Here is a 24,527-nt window from a genome sequence, read left to right as displayed (position 1 = left end):
AAGTCGGACACCGCTTATTTTCGCCTATCGTCTGAACTTGCGGCACCCTGGACAGTTCTCTAGACTACTGATTGGAAAACTTTTTTCATATATCGGTGAAGATACTCTGTAAAAAATCAGACCGATGAATTTGATAAAAGGTATGACGGTATTGGGTGTGCGGTCCATTGAAAGTCGGACAGTCTTCATTTCAGTAGCAAAATGACCACGTAGCATGACCATGTTGACCAATATGGTTCCTAAATGATTTTCAATCAGTTATTAAAGGTTCATCAACTAGTGTGGGTGGTCCTCGGCGTATTAAATAACCTAGGACATGCGCTCTACCGTCCGGTTTAATCAATTTGAATATCAGAGTAATTTTGAAGAGGGTATTTTTGTTTTTCACAATTTTAAAGTAATGAAATCATTTAAAAGCACCAGGAATGAAATTATATAGACAATTTTGTCAGTTCTGTTTTCCACATAAAACCTTGATTAATACATGTAAAAGACGAGAAACAAATGAATTTGTTAAGGAAATATTTGGATACAATGTGGAGAAATCTCCAAAGCCATCCGTTTTTGCGGGAGTTTAAATAAAAAAATAATTGTTGCGCAAAATCCAGAAGGAATATTCATGCTTAAAACCGTTGAGCTTATTAGGGTATCTAGAAAATTATGGATATGCATGGGCGGTTATGGCACGAAGTTTTTATCATTACCTTGCTAAAGATAGATATGGTTCATGTTATTAACATGTTCAAACATGCTCAGCCAACAAGCCCGGAACAAAGATGTTCAACCAATTCGAAGCAGTAATTATTCTATCTAATTAATGAACAACGGAATTGAGGCAATTAGGTCTTTAATGGCAGGTAAGGCAGTAAATGTCCACTACTCATTCATTTCTGATACTTCTAAAAGTTTATGTAACTCTAAAATTATTAAAAAAAAACAATAACTCTCTTCAAAATTACTCTCCTACATTTGTTGCAGCCTTCCCCCAAAGGTATTAGGTTGATTCAGACCGTAGAGCGCATGGCCTAGGTTTTTTAATACGCCGATGACTACCCAAAACAGTCGATGAATTTACCAGGAGTTCTCATAGCTGTGGGACACATTACAGGGTTACCCACGATTTATTGGTCGGTTCCCAGAATTTTTTGGGCTCGGCTCACGATTTATTCATTGTATCCCAGATATTGTTGGTTCGTTTCCATAATTAATAAGTATCGTCTAATTGGATATCAATACAATTGAACCAAAAACATCTCGGAACCGATCAATAAATCTTGGAAACACACCAAAAAAAAAAATATGGGAACTGACCAATAAATAGGGGAAAACCCTGTATTGACTCCTTCATACGTGAAATGACCTTAATGTTATTGGGAATTGGACTCTACAGCATCCTTGTTGAACAAATCCAATAGGAATGCAAAACGTCCAAGACGCGTGCCATAGAGTCCAATTTCCAACGTTTGAAGTTCACTACCTATAAGAAAGAGTCACTTCCGTCTCCCACAACTATGAGAACCCCTGGAAATTCCTGTAATAACTGATAGAAAATTATTTGGTATGCTGATAACTGATAGCAAAGGTATGAAATTTGGCATGCAGTCCACTGAAAGACAGTCTTTTCAGTAATTTCAGTAGCAAAATGACCACGTAGCGAGCCACAAGGTCAGATGATAGGTGAAAATATGCGGTGTACGACTAAAGGTGGCTGCCGCTGTATAAGAAGTAAAAACATATTTTTCATCACAATATCAAGCGTGGCGCCGTTGGTGCAATTTTTAATGCATCACAATATTATTAATTGGTTGAATTTTGGCATCGTAAAGCATAATAATATCTAAAAAGGGACCAAACATATTTGCGATGCGAAAAAGTTCTCATACCATTTTGATTAGTGCGCCCTACGAGTAACTCGTTGTAATAGGATAAGTGCTGTTAATTGTAAAAGAAAGAAAAAGTCAAGAAAATATTAACCTAACTCTAACATATATCGATTGTTGTCGGCTTTAAAGAGCCGTAAATAGAGGGAAGAGCGGTTAATAGTGTTATAACATTAGGATGGCTTTGCAAAAATGGTTAACAAGATGTTGCAGATAGCGTGATTTAAGGCCTGTTAGAAAATCGAAAATATATGGGACAGTCTAAAGGGCTTGACGTAATTCATTGAGCAAGCACATTACCGATCGCTTTGCTCTAGATTCGAAAATCCCTGAGCAGCAAATGAGCAAATGAGCAGCGCTTACTGGTGAATTAATAAACCGTTTGATTTTAGAGTAAAAAAAAAAGGAAGTAAAAGTCCAGTGGCCAACAAACACTTTCCCCTTTCCCCCCCCCCCCCTTCCCCTCCCCTCCCTACCCAAAGGCCAAATCACAAGTCCAGCATCCGGCGCAGCCAGTTCCGGTCGCCGTCGTCGTCGTCCGCGATCGGCTCGTTCGACAGCTTCAGCAGCGTGGCGCAGATCTCCTCGCTCACCTCGTTCGCTTCCGGCATCTCGGACAGGACCCAGGTGTCGTCCGTGCTGGCGAGCGCCTCGTCGCAGATCGGGCACGTCTTCTGGTGGATGTTCCACTGCTCGATGCACGGCATGCAGTAGCTGTGGGCGCACGGCAGCGACACCTCCGGCCGGCGCTCGAGACAGATGCAGCACTCGTCGGCGTGGTCGGTCGCATCCGCTGGGCCGGCCGCGATCGCGTCGACCTGCGCCATCAGGATCGAGGCGGTGGTGCAGTCGGGAAAGACGAACGTGCCGCCGCCCGACGACGAGCAGGTCGAGGCCGAGCTGGACAGCGGGACGGTGGTGGGCGTGGCGGTGCGCGCAGGACTCTCCGGCGGTGGCCGGGCGGCGCCAGCGGCAGCGGCGGACGGGCCGGCCCCGTCCACCTTGGCCGACGGCGGCGTGTCCGGCGGTCCAGTGGCGGAGCTGCCGGTGCTCGACCGGGACGGGCTCGCGCCCGGACTGTGTATCCGCTGGCTCTCGACCGTCACCATCGCGTGCAGGTTCGTCTGGAAGGTGCGGAACACCTGCAGGAACTGCTGCAGCGTCAGCAGCTTGAAGCAGTCTATCTTGCGCGTCTCCGGCTCGATCTTGACGCACGCGATGCGCACCGTCCGCTTCCAGAGGATGGAGTTGTCCGTGCCCTTCTTCACCGCAAACACCAGCTGCTTCCCGTTCGGGTCGAGACACTTCCGGGAGCTAGGGAAGGGAGGAAAGGGGAGGGGAAATAAGCGAATTGAGCCGAACGATGAGTCATCGAGGCAAAGAGAGAGATAGAGACGGGCAAGGGGAATACCTACAGTCGGTTCAGATCGGCCAGACACTTCTGGAAGTCTTCGTACCCGAGGTTGTTGATCTCGGAGAAGATGTGGACCTGCTTTTTGATCTCGAACTGCAGCGAGTCGACCGCATCGGCCGGCAAAATGCGCTGCGAAATGCTGGACGCCTGGCTGCCCATCTTCTTGCCCCCCCCCTTTTTCTTGGTACACACTCACTCAATCACTCACACACGCACTGGTTGTTTTTGCTACTTTTTGTTGTGCTCGCACTGGCAAGCTCACTCACATCGTCGGCGTGCAGACGCGAAAAGCTCGCAATTGTTGCTGTCTGTACAGCGATTGCATTTCGGTTTGATTGGAGCTTGGACTGGCGGCGGTTGATTGTATCCGGTGCGGGGTGGTGGTGATGACTCACACACACACACACACCGTGTTTTAGATGGGAGATTGAGGGAAGAAAAAAAAAGTGTCAAAAACAACTGGATTGAGCACGGGAATGGCGTCTCAGGAAAATGTCCCCACTGTCGCTCTGCCCTTGTGTCATCTAAACAACTGATTCTGTTCTTTTTTTTGTCCATTCACTTTAGCTATCGAACAGCTGTGGGTAGGACGGGAAAAACGGGTTCAGTTTCGCTGGAAAATGTCACCCAGCAGGAAGGAATGTTTATGTTGTCTTTTCGCGGAATTCCATCACACACTTCCACAGAACAGGACAGGGAGGGAGGGCGGGGAACTTTCTCGTGATCCGTGAAAGGTATGGGAAATTTTAAAGCCTTCTCATTAATTATTACTTTCCTTTATTTCCAGAAACTGACGGTACTATTCTGCGTTATAAAATGTTGCATTTGTTTTGGATGTTGTTACAGTGGAATTTGAATCCGTTTGACAGGCGTGAAGTGCCCTCTACACCATGCGCAAAGATTCGCCCGGGTGTATGTTGAGCATTTGCGCAACATTTGCAGCTTCATTGATTGAACGAACTCTAAAAAAAATCGATCGTAAAATATGTTTGTTCGACCCTCTTGGGATCTTGAGAATGTACACCATGGTGGAATAAAAATATCAGGTGATGGAATATTGAGCATTTTGACAATTCGACACTTCACGTAAGGTCCTCAGGATTCAAACTTTGTCTACATTGTTTTAATTGGTTCATTTGATTTTTCTACCACATTTTTTCGATTAATATAACTTTAAAAATATATTTTCAGCTTTGCGAGTTCTTATTTAACATCAAAACATATCCCAAATAGCCACATTTGCTTATGTAGCTAATTTTGGCGTGCTAAAGATCGCTGCTTGAATTCGCCTTTTGCAATAGATAAACAGCATCAAAGTTCTATGTGGGTCTTTCAAACAGCGCCTAAGCACCCTACCAGCATTAAACGGCCCAAGCGCCACAGATTAAGCTTAATCGACTGAAAAATTGAATATCCATATAAAAAAAATGAAAGCTCCACAGCTTCATTGGTTTGATCAATAGATGGCGTATTACAACTCATCATTATATTGCTATCCTTTTCTTGCAATGTGTTTCGCTATTATACCTATTATATAGCCTTCTAACTTTCCGAGCAAAAATCTATATGAATGGTCGTGTGGTCAGATACATGGGTATCAACACCAACGACCATTACTCAAATCTCACTTGCTTCAGTACTGGTGGTTTCCATTGGAGTTTAGTATTTAAACAATCGTATCGCCGTTCTAGTTCTAGCGATGCATAACTTCAATGCGAAACCATACAACAGTACAGAGGAAATGAGAAAGCTCTCCTCCAAGCGATGAAGCTCAACTGGTTGGGGTATCCCACCAACAGATAGCGCCACCAGCTTTTTTGCTATTTTTAGAATGCATGAGTCGTTTGGCGTCTGCTAAACGAAGTCTTTCTATATTCCGTTTAGGTAGAGAACTTGAGTCGTTTAGAAGCCGTTTAGTGGTCGTTTAGTGGATTTGTGGCACTTGGGATGCGAAAATCCAATTTACGCGAATGTCTACGGAAAGCATTATTCGCGTGACTCAGGGAAAAACTATACAGGCGGTCCCCGAGTTACACGGTACCTCTTATACGCGGATTCGAAGATACGCGGTTTTCCAAATTTGACAGTTCTTTGAGCAAATTGTACTGATTTGACACATCCATTGTGAAATACCAAATAATTTCCGTATTAAATGAATGTAAAATACTATTTAAAAAGGTTTAAAATTGTTCAATTCAGTAGAAACATATCAAATAATTAATTTGGTGGCAAAAACCACCCCCTACTTGCAAAATTGCACGAAAATTAGTGTTGACACGTCTGTATGTTGACATTAGAGCGATAACAAGTGCGAGATAATGATAAAGGCAGGTGCGCTTATCGATTAAAACGATAAGTTGATCGAAGGTGCCATAAAACACCGAACAGAGCTAGAGAGAGAGAGATAAAAGAAATGTTCGGAGCGGTCAGGGTTCGCGCGCCAGGTCAACGATCGAAGATCGGGAATCGGGACAGCGCGCACTGATTCCCAACCAAATAAGGGCATGCAACCAGAAGCAAAAAATCCACCAAAGGTACATGTCGAAGATTTGTAAAAAAGTGTGAATATTTTAAATAAGTCGAAAAATATACTTTTTTAAATCCACGCTCAACAAACGACTTGGTAACGCTTCCACAATTAGTGATATTTTGGCTGGAAATCCCGAGATTCGACTTACGCGGAAATTCGAGATACGCGGTATTTTGCGGTCGTTTTCGGTCCCCATTAACCGTGTATCTCGGGGACCGCCTGTACTGCAAATAATTCCTACATTGTTCTTGAGTTTTTGTAATTGTTGTGCCTCAAACGTTCTCGCTTGGTGCAGAAGGGTGCTTAACGGCAGACGAGACCAACGCTGACAGCCTGCGCCTGGGCGAAACGTCAAAAATTGCACGGCGTGCAACTGTCAGCCGGGGCTGCGGGTCTGATTTGCTGGCCGCTCGTCGGGGGTACCGCTCGTGTAGGTCTGCAACGTGTAAATACGCTTTCCCCCCGTGTTGTGGAAGGGGTGTGCACGAGGTGGTTGGATCAGGCGAGCGGGGAAGCGGGTTGGTAGAAAGGCGGAAGGGACAATTCGGCGAGTGCAGTACAGCCATCAGCGTCGACAGCAGCGGTAGTCCGTCCGCACACAACGCGCTTTCCTTCCACACGCACACGCACACTCACTCACACACAGTCCGGTGCCGGGTCGTGTTGCGCGGTCGCTCTGCCCTTACCCCAGGGTTCCTTCTTTTTTCCCATTTCCCATCGGTGCGACATTTCGGTAGTTTTGGTTTTCCCCCGTGAGGCCACGCGCGTGGTCGACAAGCAGAAAGTGTAGCAGCGATGACGGCAAAGGATACGCTTGAGGCTGCCATCACCGCCCAGGGAGACGTGGTGCGGAAGCTGAAGTCGGCCGCCACGAAGGATAAGGCGAAGGTAAATTGCGACCAGCCGGACGCTAAGAAGGCATAAAGCACGTGGGGGGCGTGAGCGACAATTTGGCACTTTTTAACCCCAAATTTTAGTACTCTTTGGGGGCCAATTTTCACGTGTAAAGTTTCGTTTTCCTCTTACAACAATTACTTTTTTTGCTGCTGAGAGTGCAAAAATCGAACAGTGCCGCAGCGCGATCGAGTTTCACCGCGGAAATCCGCAGCAAATTATGCGGTCTGCAATCAAGCCACCACTACCATCCCCGCTCGCCCAATAAACCACCCACCCACCCACCACAAGCAACTCACAAATGGGGAAAGCAGCTCCAATTGCTGGAAAGAAGGCCAACCAAACTCAACAATTCCATTCCATCTTACCATTCACGCTAGGTGCGAGCGCGAGAGAAAGAGAGAACAATTGCGTCAGCAGCAGCGCGAACGCGAGTGACGAAACGAAAGTGAAAGGAAAATCAGCTGAAAAGTGTGGCTCGAAAGTGCACTCCCGCCCGCGTTACAAAGCAAAGGGTTCTTGGGAGGGGGGCGGGAAGTGCATCGCACAATGCTGGCGAGACAATTGCTGCTCGGGGCCGGCAGCTCGCTGCGCCGGTTTTCGTCCGCCAGTCGGGGTGCGGTGGTGGCCAGCACGATGCAGGCAATACGGGCGGGCGAGGAGGACGTCCGGCAACGGCTCGCTCAGGTCAGGCGAAAGAGAAATGGGGGAAAACCCCCCGAATCGATTGAAACGGATTGAAGGGATTTTTATTGCTTTCCTTCTCGCCTTTGAATTGGAAACTAATACCTATTTCGTCTGTGTTTTTCCACATCATACGCAGATCAACGAGGAGGTCCAGAAGCTGCTGGCACTGAAGGAACAGCTCAAGCAGCTCACCGTCGACGACGATGGCAGCGGGGAGACAGCAGCAGCAGCGCCAGCGCCGAGCAAACCAGCGGCGGCCAGTGAGCCCGGCAACCGCAACCTGTCCCTGAAAACGCCGAAGGGCACGCGCGACTACGGCCCGGAAGCGATGGCGCTGCGGCAGCGCGTGCTCGACCAGGTGGTGCGCGTGTTCCGCCGGCACGGCGCGGAAACGATCGACACGCCCGTGTTCGAGCTGAAGGAGGTGCTGACCGGGAAGTACGGCGAGGACTCGAAGCTGATCTACGACCTGAAGGACCAGGGCGGCGAGATACTGGCGCTCCGGTACGACCTGACCGTGCCGTTCGCGCGCTACGTCGGCATGGGCAACGTGTTCAACATCAAGCGATACCACATCGCGAAGGTGTACCGGCGGGACAATCCGCAGATAACGCGCGGCCGGTACCGGGAGTTCTACCAGTGCGACTTCGACATTGCCGGCACGTACGACCCGATGCTGCCGGACGCGGAGTGCGTGAAGGTGGTGTGCGAAATCCTCGCCGAGGTGGGGGTGGGCGACTTTGTGGTGAAGCTGAACCACCGCAAGCTGCTCGACGGCATCTTCGAGGCGTGCGGCGTGCCGGCGGACAAGTTCCGCACCGCCTGCTCCTCGGTCGACAAGCTGGACAAGACGCCCTGGGAGGAGGTGCGGCGCGAGATGGTGGAGGAGAAGGGGCTGTCGGAGGAGGCGGTCGGGCGGATCGGGCAGTTCGTGACGCTGCACGGCGGCACCGAGCTGATCGAGCGGCTGGCGGCGGACGAGACGTTGCGCGGCATCAAGGTGGCGATGGAGGGGCTGGAGGACATGCGGCTGCTGCTGCAGTACTGCGAGATATTCCAGGTGGCGGACCGGGTGTCGTTCGATCTGAGCCTGGCCCGCGGGCTGGACTACTACACCGGCGTGATATACGAGGCGGTCCTGCTCGGCGGCGGTGGCGCAGGAGGCGGCAGCGCGGACGAGGAGATCACGGTCGGGTCAGTGGCGGGCGGCGGCCGGTACGACAATCTGGTCGGCATGTTCAACCCAAAGCGCAAGCAGGTGCCGTGCGTCGGCGTGTCGATCGGGGTGGAGCGGCTGTTTTCCATCCTGGAGGCGCGGGCCGGCGGCAAAACGCGCACCAACGAGACGGAGGTGTACGTCGCGTCCGCCCACAAGGGTCTGCACCTGAAGCGGCTCGAAATACTCAACAAGTTGTGGTCGGCCGGCCTCAAGGTAGGTCCATTCTTTGGAGCGGAGTTTATAACTCTGTAAATTAATTATGATGTGCATACTAGTGATCTGCTCTTTGGAGTGCACTCACGACTCTGATCCGACTCCGGCTATTGTTAGTCCGATTACGACTCCGGCACAATTAGAACCACTAGTTCCACCCGAAGTCGGAGTCGTTCGACGTCGTCCGGAGTCGCCCAGAGTCATTTGGAATCAGAGTTTACCGAGGTCCGAACGACTCGGGATAACTCCGAATCCCAACGACTCCGGACAAATCCGAGCAACTCCGAACGACTCCAAAGACTCCGAACGACTCCGGATGACTCGGGATGACTCCGACTCCCAATGACTCCGGACAACTCCGGACGACTTCGAACAACTCCGAACGAATCCAAACGACTCCGGATGACTCGAACGACTTACAACGACTCCGGACGACTCGGGATGAATCCGACTCCCAACAACTCTGGACGACTCCGGACAACTCTGGACGACTTCGGGGCGATTCCGGACGACTCCCGATAATGCAGGGCGGACCTACTTATCGAATTCGATAAAAATCTAGAGTCGACTCTGATTCTACTCCGATAATTTCCGAATCAACTTTACCCATTACTAGTGCATACATCAGCCACTCCATCTTCTTCATTGCACGCATGTTGCTTTCTGAAAGCTCCTCCACAACCTGTGTCATGAAGATTTCGGATTTTTTTTTTTGCTTTGCCAGTTACTTCGTTAGTATGGCATTAACACATCTTCTTGAAGGTAACACCACATCCTCAGTTCCGTTTCAGTTCATGTGATTTTATCATTTCCTATACCCACTTATTGCGTGCTTCACAGACGAGAACTTCTTTCAAATTCCTGGGTTCTTCATTTTGTTCAGAAGATCCCACCACATGAGTTTCTTCCCTGTATTGGGAACAGGTACGATACCTTTTATAGTTAGCATGGTCCTAGGTAGACTTTGATGTATTTCAATAACACCTAACGTTCATCCGATAGTTCGAAATCAGACGCCCTGTTAGATGATGTTACATCAAGATCCTCTACAATATCGTTTATGTTCGATTCCCTAGTGGTCCTAGTGGCAGCACTACTATTCCTACTATCCTGACGTCATTGGCTTCAGTTTTATTTCAATTTTTTCATCTCATTTAGTACATCAATCGCTGCTCCCAACTCCGCATGTACAAGATTGCCAATGCCAAATGTTCTTGAAAATGAAGAATTTGGAAAAATCTCACGGCCCATCATTTCCTCGCAGCACGATCAAAACAAGGACTTTACGTGGCATTGGTTGATGTTCAAGCCGCGTCTCAAATTCAGCCGCGCAATTTACATTTTGGCGTTCGTTTCTCAATGTTCAAATCGACTATGACAAAGGAAGCTTCATGATTTTTATCCACCAACATGATTTGTTCTGTCTGTTTTAGGTGATACAGTCCACTTTTACATTCATCCGTTAGCAATACTTGCTTTCCTTTTAAGAAACGGCATCCAAACTTATCGAACAGCACTTCGAATCCTGTATCGGTAAATTTACTTAATCGGTAATAGGTTTGTTGTCAGAGATGGTAGATGGTACACCTTGTCCAACGAAACTTTCCTGCGAAAGGTATAAACATCCATCCATGGAATCGTTAGATTCTCATCAGCCCTGCTTTCTAAAGCCACGATCTAATCAACATAGGATTTTTGGCAAACTTGATAACATTAGCGCTACAAAGGACGGATCTTTTATTGTTTCTCAAGGTAGCATAGTTCTTCAGGACATCTCACATGTCTTTCGCTAAACTCTGATGAGTTGGATGTCGTCCAACCGCAGACCAAGCAATGCCTTAGTTCGTTCATCATTCGCAGTCCATGCAGCGTCAAGGACTTGCTGGTTTAGAATCTTTCACGGCAGTCCTTTGCCTGCAAAAGCTCCCTCTTCCTTGGGAATTTCTTCAAGATTAATTTTTTCGAGAACTTCTTTATTATCACACATCATTAATTTTTGTTCGACAGTACTTCTGGGCCCATCGCCTGTTGAGGGGAGTTATAACACAGAATGTTTATAAGAAAAAAAATCAGACACTAAATTGCCCACTTGACTCTACTGTATGTGAAACAGGACTAACTATAATGAACTTTTACCAAAAACTACTATGATGTGCATACATCATCTACTTCCTTGCACTCATATTCCTTTCTACAACAAATTCATTCTTGGGCGGCGTAAAAAAAAAGAAAAGAAAATGGCACCGAAACTAATGGGGCTCCCGTTTCCTCCGCTCCCCACACAGGCGGAACACTCGTACAAGCTCAACCCGAAGCTGCTGGCCCAGCTGCAGCACTGCGAGGAGTACCAGATCCCGTACGCGGTCATACTCGGCGATGGCGAGCTGTCGCGCGGTGTCGTCAAGCTGCGCGAGATTGCCACCCGCAAGGAGGAAGAGGTCGCCCTGGACACGTTCATCGAGGAGCTGCGCCGTCGGCTATTATCCGCCGCCTAACGGGCGAAGGCAACGATTGTCCGCGCTTTTTTGTTTCTGTCCACCAACCCATCCCAACCAATCATCCATCAATTGTGTTTAGCAATTATGCCAGGTCAAAAGAGAGAACAACTCAAAAGCACACGCAAACTTTAAAAAGTGCGCATAACTTATCGATCGTTTCCTAAAAACCCAAACGCGCGCTCGCTTATTGTGCTAAAGACAACGTTTTTATTTTTGATGCTTTCCATTTCTCATTCGAATCATTATTATGTTTGTTTGCGGTTTATGCGCTACGCATTTGTGCTTTTCATGTGCACGTGCCCCGAGCAAGGTGCACTAATTGAACAGGAAAAATAAATTAGTTATACCTAGATATGATGTTTTATGTGTTGTGCGTTCGTTGAGCTGCTGATTGGTGACTTTTGCCGTCGAGTTGAGAAAAAAAAACACGCACATACACAATCAGGCTTGTTATATTCGCATACTCAATTCTAGGCAGGAAATTTAATTCTTATAAACGGCATATGCTGAAGTTATTTTTCGAAATTTCCCAAGTATTTTAATTTTAAGATTTTATTTTCATCTCTACGACCTGGCATACCCGGGTATCCTTTACGTTTAGTATGGGTTGTGAAACTTTTTTATTTTAAAGCTCTAATATCTTTTGGCGATATTAATTTTCAAAATTTTAGATTTAGTTTAAAGAAAAAGGTTTATTTTTAAATATGTGTTTATATATGACACCGTTTTGTTCATGGGCAGCTTTCAATATTGCACCATATTAAATTGCATTAATAGTTATGTCATTCATGGATATTCTGATGATTTTGATTGAATATGAATAGAGAAGCAGAAATTTTACATAAAAATATGTTTTTGAAACGTATTTTTTGCTGTTTTTTTAAAGTATTCTGCATAAAATTATATAAGTATGAAATTGTACTTACCAAGCATATATTGTTTAGCTAAATTGACTATGAAACAATATAAAATAATTAAAAAATGATTTTTTTAAATCACCTGAACAATGTATGGAAGAAGGCAGTAAACAGCAACAGTAACAGCAGTAAAAACTTCTATTAAAGAGCTGTCAACATTAAAAATATTAAAAAAAGGAAGGAGACTTAAAATTCCTATTTCTTTGCTGAAGTAAATAAGACCAATGTTCGCTCCTTTTTACCGAATTTGAAATTTTGATTTTCAATACAACAAAAGTTATTGAAGATTTATGATATGAAACAATTTACCTTCCCATACAAAATGCATTGAATACCTGTGTGTACCAACCGTAGAGTTTAGGGCATAAATTGAGACAACGGTTAATGAATTCGAAATGTCGGGAAAGTAAATGAATACTTTAGGATTTTTCTATTGAAATACGTTTTATATACCAAAAAATCAGTTAACACAAGCACAAACAAATTAACAATTGATTAATTAAGAAGCACAAACCAAGTAACCGCGAAAAAGCTTATTAAAATACCCACAAGCAAGATTAAATTTTGAACAAGCATGTTTAAAATGTATTTTTGACCGAAAACCTTTGAATTTAGTCTACCAAAAATATGTTATCGTTTCGTTGTGGGCCGTTGCAAATGTATTTTCAAACACAAGTGATTCGTACTCTTAAAAAGGTTGGAGAGCACTGCTATAGGATTAATGTAAAGCCTTTTATGATAATACGAAATGATCTTATTTTTTAAATATTTTTTTATCTCTGATATTTTACAAAAGGATTAAGAGTTAAAGTAAGCCACTCTGTTGCGTAATTGTCGAGCAATCCATTATTTTATTACGTATGTCAACACATTATTCCGGAATTCACGCCGCAAATGATTATAAAACTACGAAAAAGCTTAATTTTTACCATTACTACTGTGTATTGACATTTATTTACTCAAATTCAATGCCTTTTGGCCTATTGAATGGACCAGAATGAATATGAATAGCAAGCGTTACTGTCGTTTGGCATGCATTTTAGCGCAATTTAGTAGTCAGCTTGGTCAGGATTGTGTTTGATGAAACTTATTTAAAGTAGCACTGAATAACGATTATAGTCAACCAATGGTGTGTTTGATTTGACGTCGATTTTTCAATCAGCTAAGTATGCAAATGTTTCAAACATATCCTCACAAGATTTCCCGTATGAACTATTTTACTCATGGCATGACTATAACCACTATATGAACATGTCTATTTTCGGTGGACATAGTGGACTTAAAGGAATCGAACATGCAGAACCAATTCTACCCATTTTCGAAGGTTACAAAACATGTCCTTCATTTGATCAGCGTTTGGCGTAACTCGTCGAGATCATACGGCCACCGTCTAGTAAAGCGAAAACAGTCTATTAAGATGCAGCAGCAAAATCTCGTGCATCGTTAGCACCATGGTGTCATGATACTAGGGCTTGGTGAGGAACGGTGAGCAAGAAAAATGATTCAAATTGATAGAAAACTAGATGTGGGAAATATGTTCTTGCAGTTTTTAAGTTCTTTGAGTCCCAGTTCTGAAAAATTGGTCTTTAAAAGTACCTCATGTTTCAAGGTCAGTCGAGCAAGAGAATTTAATTTGCCCAAAACACCAAACCAGCGGAAACCGAACGGATGAAAACGATTTAGTAGACTCACAATATGATGTCAGTTGGCAATTTTTCAATTGAAGTTGGCCACGTGGCCCGGAACTTGCAATACACCCTTTTTAAGAATCAAATGAGTTATCGCGTTGTTCAAGTAGTCACTAATAGTCATAAATGCAAGAAGAAACATTTTTGATTGCAATAACAACTTTTTTTTAGCTTTTTTTTAAATTTAGTTGTTATTGCAATATTTTAATGCTTATTTTTTGGTTTCTTTATCAAACCTCATCATTATTGTTACCACCCCATGCCTATTACTGCTGTTCCTGTAAAAAAATCGGCTCGACGAATACTTTTTGGGATAGACTGTACATAGAATATAAGTCTCTTAATGCAATTTAAACGCTTCCGGAACAATGTTGGCACGTTTCACAAAATAATGGGGGCTTTCGACCGAATCATATTACTTTTAAATCATTTTTGTAGAAGGTTTGAAAATCAAATCAATAACTTAATTCTTTCTAATTCATCGTATCGAACGAATTTTAGTATCCTACAACCACGTAGTTTGTTTTCTGAATTGAATTCCTGCGAGAATTCCCGCGATGTCGAGAACGCATCGCATTTCGTATCGATTGAAACACGAACACGATTTCATGGGTAAAGCTCCGTATTTTCTGCACCTTATATAGATTAACTTACACATTTCCATGCGTGTTCCGTCACACGCGAACGCTTTTTTTTTTATTGAAACTCAGGTTGAGACGCATTCACACATGCTATTCTGCTGCGAAAAAGTTGCAAGCGGAGCACTATTTATTTAGCAAAAATGCACACAACTATTGGATTTTAAATATGTATTTAGTTGCGAATGGTTAATCCCGAAATTGTACATTGAATACTAAAACAAAAAAAAAATACAATTCTGTATCGTTGAACCCGGTCAATGAAAACGATTCGATAGATAGTTTCGATGAAGCTTCAGCGATATATCGCCAAAGCATCTTTTTTATTGTTTTATTTCATGTCAGAACGCCAAGCGTCATGGGCCAGCGTCCTGGCGATCGAATCGAATTCGACCTACAGGCGAAATATTACACAGCTAAAATCAATACTTTACCGTCGCGACACAGTTTGAAAATGGTTGGAAATCTTATTTTCCAATTCTCACAAAGTCGTTGGACGCTTGCTAAACCTAAGAAAAAAGGGATTGCCCACTGGGCGAAGTTGTTCAGTAGCGGCCATAACCGCCGTTCAGCAACGGTGCGGCTGCGGCCACCGGACTCGGCCGATAGATGAGTCGACGCCGCTGCCCGAACGAACCACCATCGGACGGGTCCTGGTGCAGGCGGTGGTGGTGATGGTGGTAGCTGCTCTCGTCCCGGCTCAGCACGGCCGATCCGTCCCTGATTTCACGCGCTGGATAGGGCGAGGCCAGTGCCGACGGGTACGGAGCGTAGTCGCGGGGATCCTCATAGATCGTAATGGGGGCGGGTGCCAGGGGAGCGGTCGCGAAGGCGGGCCGTGGATCGTAGTACGAGCGGCGCCGGTACAGATCGTCGTAGTGATAGTTGGCGGCCGGCTGATAGTGATCGTACCCACCGTACGACTGCGTGCCGTAGTGCTGGTCGCTGTGGTCGTTGTGAGCATAGCCGTCCCGATGTCCGTATGCGTTGCCTGGAGGATTGGTTTGTTTATTTAAGGGAAAGATAACATTTTGATATTATTCTTAATAGGTGTTGGGATTACTGGTGGGAGCTCGGAATCGGACCTACCCGATTCCGATGCTGGAATCGTTCCGATTTTGGAGATGGCTCCGGAATTGATTTCAGAATTGGATTTCAAAATTGCCAGAATCGGCTCCAGAATCGGAATGAAACTGGAAATCGCAACTTGCTCCGTAATCAGAATTGATTCCAGGATTGGAATTAGCTCGGGAATGAGAAACAGTTCTTGAATTAAAATAAGAAGTTTCAGAAGCTAAATCAGTCTGGGAATCTCCATAAGAATTGATCGTTTACAAGTAAATTTTTGATTCTTTGCGGCTATCAATACGTAGCATCATTGGACCCAAACACCTATTCTTATGGAGATGCCGAAACCGACTTCGATCTCGAAGCAGATTCTGATTTCGAAGCCAATTCCGATTCAGAAACCGATTCCGATTCTGGAGCCGATTCCTATTCCGGAATCGATTTCAGAAAACTTTATTCTTCCTTGCCATCCAGACTAGTGATGGGAAAAATGGACAGAACAAGGACATTAAGGTTAATTAACTTTGCGACTACAGGGTAATTAACTCCAACAACCAACGTAAAGAATTCAGAGATATTTTAGAATCAATCATTAAAACTCATGCTATCTCCTTTGCGAAATCAAATTCCTTCCCAAGTCCCACAGGCTGGCATGTTCAAGCAAACCACTTACCACGGTCGAGCGCCCCGACCCGGCGGTAGTGGTGGCCACCGAGCAGCTCGCTGCCCGACGCCCGATCATCGTAATGGTCGCGCAGGTAGTCGTTGCGCCGGTCCTGGCTGTACAGCTTGTCCGCGTAGTCGTTGCGCAGGTTGTGCCGGTTGTCGTACACCTGCTTGCCGCCGTGGTCGTCCGAGTCCTCGTAGTACGAGCTCTTGCTGCCGCTCTCGTCCTTGTGGTACGAGTTGCTGAAGCCGGACTTGATGTGCTTCCGGTTGTGCGACTTGTCCGCCTCGAAGTTTTCGCCCGCCAGATGCTTCACCTTGTCGACCGTGCTGCCCTTGCTAGCGTCCACCACCCGGTGCCCGTCCAGTTGATTGTCGAGTTGATGGTAGCGGACCGCGTCCGAGGCCGACCCGATGCTGCCCGCCTCGTCGAACGCGTGCTCCTTCCGGTGATCGCGCGCATCGCTGCCACCCTCGCCGCGCGCATCCTGCGAGCTGCCGGCGACGAGCTTCTTCACGCCGCCCGAACTAGAGCCGCCCGACACGGTGGCGACGGGCCGACCGTGCACCTGGTACGGGAAATCGTCCGCGTACGGGTAGGCGTGAGCGACCGCCAGCCTGCACACCAAACCCAAGACCAGCAGGGCCACCGAGCACGGACACTTGCACCGATTGTATAGCAACATTCTTTTTTGGTTCACAAACAACTGCACACCACACCACGCGGGAAGACACTCGTGCGCACACTGACCGTGGCGAGCGTCGGCCGGTAGGCTTAAATAGAACCGCCGGCCACCGGGCGACCCGCTGCGGGTTTACCACGGCCAGGGATAGGGAAGTGGCAATCTTCGCAACGCCATCCATTGACTATTCGTTCCACCACCCCACTCTTTCGTTCGGCGACAAAAAGCGTCTTACCCCTTTGTGCTAACGCCCGGTGGTCCGGCTCCAAAAATCGTAAAGTTCAACTTTCGTGTCCCGTTCTGTGTTCGAGATTCTACTCCAGACATGTCAAACATACGGCTCGCGAAGGCTGTTTAATTCGGCCCACGAAGAAGTTTGGCAGTTATTTGCATTAAGCAGGAATAGATTGTAAGTCATAAAAAAAATGGTTGTGCTAATTTTGTTTCGCTTTGGATATTGAGTCTTATTAGTTCAAGTAATTTACTCATAGTGCCTTCTTTGGTAAGGCAACCGCAAAGAGGACATGTAGCGTGTGTTTGTTTAGTGTAAGTGGCGGGAGTCTGAAGACAGACTCCTTATATTTTCACCCATTTTCTGACATAGAAGCTCTATGGACAGATTAGAATCTACGTAATGAAACACCACTTTAAAAATCTCGAAAAACCAATCACTTAAAAAAAAGAGAATTTTAGGAGGTCGACGTAAAATTGAAAAGTTTCTTTTCTTTAACAGAACGACCTCATATAGCTATCCAATATTTACCGATGTAGTGTTATAATTATGAGTTATCGTTATTAGTCATCGGCGCTGCCATAAGGCTGGATTTAAAATTCGTGGCTACGCTTGGTTTTCCGTGTGTGTTTTGAGATACTGGCCTGTGCTGTTCTCGCTCTCGCTCAACCGAAGCGTTTAAAGAACTGCTCAGGAAGGCTTAAAGTTTTATCACAAATGTGGAGCAATGTATAAGAATTATGAAATTTCCGATTTAGGACGACTACCACTGAAGATATACAGGGTTTTCCAGGAGTTCTCATAGTTGTTGGACCTTTACTCCTTTCCTTTACTCTTTCCTATTAGAAGTGAACTTCATACGATGGAAATTGGACTCTATGGCACCATTTTTGGACATGCTCCTTGGAAATTCCTATTGGTTTTGTGCAACAAGGGTGCTATAGAGTACTATAAAGTCTAATTTCCATTACATTAAGTTCATTTCACGTAAGAAGGAGTCAATAAAGTGTCACACAGCTATAAGAACTCCTGGAAAACCCAGTAAGTAAATATCATGGGCTGGTTGGCGTAGTAAAGTGTTATTTCCCTGTTCCTTATTTCAACATAATCAACGATTTATGAGATAATATTTGCCATGAATCGATTCGTTGAAACCTATAAAAATATGTAGGTATGATTATAGGTCCAAGGATATGTCTTTAATGATTTTCACCGATGGAAAGCAACGGCTAAGGAAAAATTAACAATTGAACAACAACTAAAATTTATTATTATTTGAAAATCTAAAATCTTTAAGAAAGTAAAAGTAACCTCCACAACCTACTCATCCTTTCTGCCTGTTTTTTTAGTATTTCGTAAGAAAAAGTTAGATTTTAATACCGATTCAGTACTGGAATATGAAATCAGCGCAACCTTCCCATTCCGCTGAGCTGCGGCCCTTGGGAATATTTTTAATTGCATTCCGGACCACGACCCAAAGCGAGTTTGACATCACTGTTCTACTCCAAAACGACAAGAAAAAAAACGAGGGGTAGCTAGGGGGTAACATTCATGAATCTCTGGTCCGCGCTGAGTTGTCACCTCCGTGTACCGCCGCAAAGCCGCATTTTTCAAGAGCACGGCACGCATGAGCGCACTTCGGCTCTTCTTTTGCGGCCGCGCGCCGGAAGAACATGATCGAGCAGTATTTATTTTCGCTTCCTCATTCCACCCATTCATCCCAAACACGACGTGTGTGTGTGTGTGTGAGTGGAAGAAAGACACCGGCTGCTGCTTGCGAGAAACGGAAAAATCCGATCCCCAAACACACACCGTTGGTGGACACGCAAAACACGAATGCGCAGCGAATGGTCAATGCGTGGCCGCGTTGCCGCGCTTTACGCGTTGCGACACGCTCAATTCAGCGCAAGACGTTGATCGTGGCCCTGCTCAACTATACTTACGCCCCAAAAACTGATTACTTCCGGCAGACGCGGAACAGCGACAGCTTCCCCGGGGCGCGTTCCGTGTTGACGACCTAAAAAAAAAAGCAAGAGACGGAAAAAATACAAAAATGTGGCATTCGATACGTGTTTTGCAGAAACTGTACGAAGATCTCTTACCAATCTGGGCAGCGCACAGTAGACAGTGTCGCAGCGGCAGTGTCACCGACCGGTCACTGGTCAGCAGTTTAGCGAGAAAAATTAAAATACGCGCGATTACGACAGACTGCGGCGACGTTCCTCTGCCGTCCTTCTCGGTTGAAGATGTTCTTCTAGCTGCCTCGGCACTGAAGCCGTCTACGGCGTGTGGTCCGGACAGCATGCCCGGTATTTATAGCAGCTAAGTGCATCAGATCCCTGGCTCCACCTCTAACTTCTTTGTACAACCAGTCACTTCGTTCGGGGTATTTTCCTGCTGTATGCTTTGCGCAAACAGCAAGCTTTTTGAAATCGTACCTGCCATCGTACCTTGATCGTCAAGATAGGAGATAGCATCTTGCAAGATTATTCTAATGTTGCAGGTGTCCCTCAAGAAGGCGTACTAGGTCCGTGACTGTTTAATATCTTTGTCAATCTACGTAGTTTTGACCGTACCGGGGAAGGTTCAACGTTATTTTATGCTGACGATTTAAAAATGTACTCTGCGATCAGAAATAGTAGTGACTGCAGTACTCTGTCTCCCTGTTCCAATCTTGGTGTTTTGCGTATATGTTATCTGTCAACCTCAGTACTGTTATATCCTTCTCTGGGGTTGTTCTGATTTAGTATTAGATTAAGGTATTCTATTGGACTTTAATTTTAGCCTAGATCAACATTTTGACGCTATTAAAGGGTTTCGCACGATTTATTGGCCAGTTCCCATGATTTTTCGGTGGGTTCCCATATTTTGTTGGTGCGTTCCCACGCCGTTTTCCAGATTTTTTTGGTCCAATTGTATTGATATCCAATTAGAAAATACTTATAAATTATGGGAACGAACCAAAAATCTATGGGATACGATCAAAACATCGTGGGAACTGATCAATAAATCGTGGAAAACCTTGTATTACCAAAGCAAACAGGACCTTAGGCTTTATACTTAGATCTAGCCACAGGCTTCATGATCTATATGTGTCTAAAAGCGTTGTATTGTTGTTTTGTCTGTCCGATCATTAAGTATGCGCCTGTAGCTTGGACCCCGATTCACATGACTAAAATCGATAGGATAGAAAAAAAAATATTAAAAAAATGTACTAGAGTTGCCATTTGTAGGCTGCCTTGGAGACACCGATCTGAGCTTCCATCGTACAGGTCGCACTGTTGACTGTTAGGGCATGACACTTTGGTGAATCGTGGGAAAGGGGCTATTCGTGTTTGAATTGTAGACTGGACTCATCGATGCTCCTTACTTGTTGTCGTCGTAAAATTTTTACGGCACAGAGTTAAAAACCCCGACAAAGATTAGCCATTGACCACCGCTTTCGTCTCTACTGTGCTAACGATCCGTCGCTTAGTATGACTTAACTGTTCAATGATTGCTATATTGCTGTCGAACTGCCCTTTCGTTTACCCAAGTGTTCTAAAATTTGGCGTGATTTTTGGATGCTCTGCCGGATGGTCTAGGCTTAAGTATTGTATGTAGGCTACGGAAGCCAGATGCAATCAATGGAGTAGATAAATAAATAAGCGACAAAGGCGTACGAGAACGAGTTGCTTCTTGGACGAACCAGAATTCAGAGCTTTTATTTTAAACATAAACTCCCGGGGAAATTGGGGCCCAATGCGTAAGTAGTGCAATTTCTTGGTTTGTTTTTTTTTTTGTTGCCGTTACAAGAGAGAGAGATTTGGTTTTTTAGATTGTGTGTTTTTTTTTTGTTGGGAATATTTGTGGTACAAACCAACGAGAAGGAAAAAAACAAAAAGAAATAACCGTAATGTTTGGTGCCCATCCGTTTCGCGCTAACATCGTTTAATCGCTTCATTTTTCCATGGGTGCAGATGGTCTTAGATAAACCTCTAATCGCCCCCGTTCAGCCCATCGTTGTGTTTTTTCTCCCTTCCTTCGCAAAAGCTGTGTTTTTCTTACTGGCCGAGAAAAGGAAGGGAGGAGGGGATGATTTTCCCAATCGCAAGACGTCTGTCGTCTCAGTCATTAAACGGAGGGGGCGCTGCGCTAGTTTTTGTTTTTTTTTGTTTCCATTTGAATCTGTTTTCCTGCCTGCCCGGATGGGGTTACAAATTAAAGAATTAAAAATGTAAGTGATGATAAACAAAGGGTTGCAAAATTTGAAACATCGTCAACACACACACACACCCGCGCAAACATGGGCACAAAAACTCGCACACACACACATCCGGGTATGCAAACCGGGTACGCCCTTCAAGGTGAATAATTACAAAATCCAAAATCTATTTTTCCGTGCATCACGTGGAATTAAAAAAAAAAATCCGTCGAACGATGGCCCCACCCCGACTGTCATTCTCTTCTCTCGCGTAAACGGGGGCTGTTCATTCGTGTGAGTGCGTGTGTGTGTCCATGCTGCCGGGCTGCCCGTCTGTCTCAAGCCGCCCGCCCGCCCTACTCCTCCTCGTCGAGCGTTTGCGTCACCAGAAACATGGCCGCATCGTACTCGTCCCGCTCGCACGCAATGTACGCCTGGATGACGAGATGCTCCGGGTAGCCGAGCGCCTTCAGCCGCTCGATCGCGTCCATGTCCGAGGGCGTCAGGCTGTTGACCATCGCCGCCGCAATGCTCTCCAGCTCGCGCGACATCGGCTGGCCGGCCGGCTGGCCGCCCGCACTGCTGCCCTCGTTGATCAGCGCCAGAAACTCGTCCTGATACTCGGCTATGATGTTCAGCAGGTCCGGGTTGCTCGCCTGCATCCGGCGCATCAGGTACGGCAGCATCGACGGATCGTCCCGCAGGATGCGGCGCATGTCCTCGAACACGGGATTGTCGCGCAGGAAGGCGAGCGGGTTGGCGTCGCCCGACTGGGCCGCCGCCGCACCACCGGTACCGGCGCCCTGTCCCTGCTGCTGCTGCTGCTGCTGCTGCAGCTGGGCGGCGGCTGTCAGCGCGAACGACATGTCGCTACCGCCGCCCATCTCCGACAGCAGGTACTCGACGGCCCGGTCCGGAATGTTGGCGCAAATTTCCAGCGCAAGCCGGGCGCTCTGTTCCGGGTAGCCCATCTCTGCCGAGGACAAAAGGTGAACAAAGAGAAAAGATGACATCAGCTGCCACACAAAGACGGATGACGGACGGAAGGTCAAAAAACCCCGGTCTAGGCCAATGCGAGATTTTTCCGTCCGATGAGACAAAGGGAACCTCCCCCCCACCCCCTTCCCACCTCCTGCCCGGTGCTTTGTTTTACCTGTTAGCCTCTGAATGTTGACACGCATCTCCTCCGGCACGGCATCGGTTGATGGGTTGGTCGGGTTGCTGCTGTCCGCCGCCGGGCTGGCGGCGGCCGCTGTCTTTTGATCGCTGGCGGTTGATGGGGCACCGGCTGCTGCTGCTGCTGGTGATGGGGTGGCGGTGCTGCTGGCTGTGGCGGTGACGGCGGAGCCTGTGGACGGTTTGGACGCGCTGGTGGCCGGTTCGCCCGTGCCCTCGCCCCTGCCAGCGGCTGTGTCTTTGTCGGCCGGCTTGCCGTCGCCCGACTCCTTCTGCTCCGGCGCCGGTTCGTCCGCCGGGGGCTTTTTGCTCATCACCACGATGAACTTCTTGTCGTCCAGCTTGTACTGGCTGAGCAGATGGTCGTCCTCCATGATCTTGCCGAGATAGATCAGCCGCTGCCGGTCGACCGGGTACGCCAGCCCGCTCTCCGCGTGCAGCTTCTCCTTCAGCGTCCGCACTGTGTCCTGCTCCACGTCCACCTCGACGAAGAACGTCTGCTGCTTCAGTGTTTTCAGTGTGATCTTCATTGTTGGGCGAGTGGCTGTTCCCGGACTGTTTTTTTTTTGTTTGTTAACGCTGTTGGCCGTGGCCTCTACACGCCTTCCCAGAAGCCCTTTTTCACCTGGGGGTTTTCACCACAGAACCACACACACACGCGGACGCACGCACGCAATCAGACACAACGGCACGATGCGTGCACACACACGCACACAAAGAACGGGCTCGACGGGCTGTTGCCACGAATGTAAAGGAAAGTTCTGCTTGTCGTCGTCGCCGTCCAGCTGGGTCCCGTTCTGGCTCGCCCTGGCAAGAGTTTTCGGAAGTAAAATGCCCTCTGCCGCCTGCGCTCGCTCGTCTTTTACCTCACACACGCACGTACCCACGTACGGGTTTGTTCCTTTCTTTTTTTTTGCTTCGCTTTCGGGATGACTCTGCACGAACACCGTGTGCACTGTGCACTGCGAAAACGCGTTCTCGCACTATTTGCCCTTTGCTGTGAGGAGGAAGAAGAAGCACAAGAGGTAGAAAATGATTTTCAGAAATTCCCTCTGACAGTTCCGTCCATGTATTGTGTGCTTTTTTTTTGGTTCAATCTTTCTTTCCTTTTCCTGTTTCTTTCCTTTTTTCTGCGTCGCTCGCTGTCAACTGTCAGCTGCAGTATTCGAGCGCGGCGCCACTCGAACAGCCGTTCGAGCAGTGCGTTCAAATCCGAGCCTACAAAAAGCCGTTACGGACAGTAGAGGGCAGTTGGTGCGACAGGAAATGTGTGTTTTTTTTAAATGCTTTAAACCGGAAAATAGACGAAATCTGTTTGTTAATGAGTTTTTATGAAATCAAATTTATTAACGCTCTATATTTGATGGATTTTATGTTTCTAAATTACAAAAGAAAGCTATGGAAATATTTCAAAATTAACGGAAAGGAACGGTACCCGGTTGTTTTCAAAAGGAAGCGAACGAATAATGTTGATTGGAAATGGAGAAGATAATTATTGGCACGATTGAAATGATTGGAACGGACATTACAGGATCTATTGGTTGGTTCCCATAATTGTTTGGGATCGTCTCACGATTTATTCATTGTGTCCTTTAGATTTTTGGATCGTTCCTATAATTTATTGGTATCGTTCGATTGGATATCAATACAATTGGAACAACAAATTCTGGGAAGCCGTTAGTAAATCGTGGGAACACAGCAAAAAAATATGGGGAGCAACCAAAAAATGAGGGGAACCAACCAATAAATCGTGGGAAATAATGGTTTATTGATCGTACGATTTGAACGGTCGGAACTAAAGCTGTGCAAATATCGTGAAAATTTGGAACGGACTCCGGGTGGTTCCTACAAATTTCGAACCCAGTTCTGAACGGTAGGTTTAATCTGACCAGACGGAACCGTCTTAAATCGTCGAAATTGCCTGGAAACGTAGTCGGCTAG

The 24,527-nt window shown here is 46.3% G+C and overlaps 5 protein-coding genes across 7 annotated transcripts; 1 reads left to right on the top strand and 4 right to left on the bottom strand.

The window, feature by feature from the left end:
* Window positions 1–2,329: 2,329 nt before the first annotated feature.
* Window positions 2,330–4,180, bottom strand: LOC121588415 (RING finger protein 141-like). The gene is made up of 2 exons (XM_041906311.1): window positions 3,296–4,180; window positions 2,330–3,194 (listed from the first exon to the last, which is right to left on the bottom strand). Exons 1-2 carry the CDS (start codon window positions 3,451–3,453, stop codon window positions 2,369–2,371), a joined length of 984 nt encoding a protein of 327 aa, XP_041762245.1. The 5' UTR covers window positions 3,454–4,180; the 3' UTR covers window positions 2,330–2,368.
* Window positions 4,181–6,192: 2,012 nt separating this feature from the next.
* Window positions 6,193–11,685, top strand: LOC121588518 (histidine--tRNA ligase, cytoplasmic). Of its 3 annotated transcripts, none has more exons than XM_041906571.1 (4): window positions 6,193–6,258; window positions 7,099–7,405; window positions 7,542–8,837; window positions 11,123–11,685. In XM_041906571.1, exons 2-4 carry the CDS (start codon window positions 7,268–7,270, stop codon window positions 11,330–11,332), a joined length of 1,644 nt encoding a protein of 547 aa, XP_041762505.1. In that variant the 5' UTR covers window positions 6,193–6,258; window positions 7,099–7,267; the 3' UTR covers window positions 11,333–11,685. The 3 variants fall into 3 exon arrangements, with proteins under 3 accessions (XP_041762505.1, XP_041762515.1, XP_041762498.1); XM_041906564.1 differs by having other exon boundaries at window positions 6,219–6,254; XM_041906581.1 differs by lacking the exon at window positions 7,099–7,405 and having other exon boundaries at window positions 6,202–6,712.
* A 3,175-nt stretch (window positions 11,686–14,860) lies between these two features.
* Window positions 14,861–18,148, bottom strand: LOC121588535. The gene is made up of 2 exons (XM_041906592.1): window positions 16,320–18,148; window positions 14,861–15,569 (listed from the first exon to the last, which is right to left on the bottom strand). The coding sequence occupies exons 1-2, from the start codon at window positions 16,996–16,998 to the stop codon at window positions 15,124–15,126; spliced, it is 1,125 nt and encodes a 374-aa protein (XP_041762526.1). The 5' UTR covers window positions 16,999–18,148; the 3' UTR covers window positions 14,861–15,123.
* A 58-nt stretch (window positions 18,149–18,206) lies between these two features.
* On the bottom strand, window positions 18,207–20,137 carry LOC121593364. Its single transcript, XM_041915638.1, has 2 exons — window positions 19,330–20,137; window positions 18,207–19,244 (listed from the first exon to the last, which is right to left on the bottom strand). The coding sequence occupies exons 1-2, from the start codon at window positions 19,529–19,531 to the stop codon at window positions 19,123–19,125; spliced, it is 324 nt and encodes a 107-aa protein (XP_041771572.1). The 5' UTR covers window positions 19,532–20,137; the 3' UTR covers window positions 18,207–19,122.
* A 761-nt stretch (window positions 20,138–20,898) lies between these two features.
* On the bottom strand, window positions 20,899–23,693 carry LOC121593355 (UV excision repair protein RAD23 homolog B-like). Its single transcript, XM_041915627.1, has 2 exons — window positions 22,564–23,693; window positions 20,899–22,383 (listed from the first exon to the last, which is right to left on the bottom strand). The coding sequence occupies exons 1-2, from the start codon at window positions 23,114–23,116 to the stop codon at window positions 21,767–21,769; spliced, it is 1,170 nt and encodes a 389-aa protein (XP_041771561.1). The 5' UTR covers window positions 23,117–23,693; the 3' UTR covers window positions 20,899–21,766.
* Window positions 23,694–24,527: the final 834 nt, after the last annotated feature.

This window comes from Anopheles merus, chromosome X (genome assembly GCF_017562075.2).
Source record: "Anopheles merus strain MAF chromosome X, AmerM5.1, whole genome shotgun sequence".
NCBI classification, from domain to species: Eukaryota; Metazoa; Arthropoda; class Insecta; order Diptera; family Culicidae; genus Anopheles; species Anopheles merus.
The sequence above is the reverse complement of the archived record's forward strand: the minus strand, read 5'-3'. Positions and strand labels throughout refer to the sequence as shown.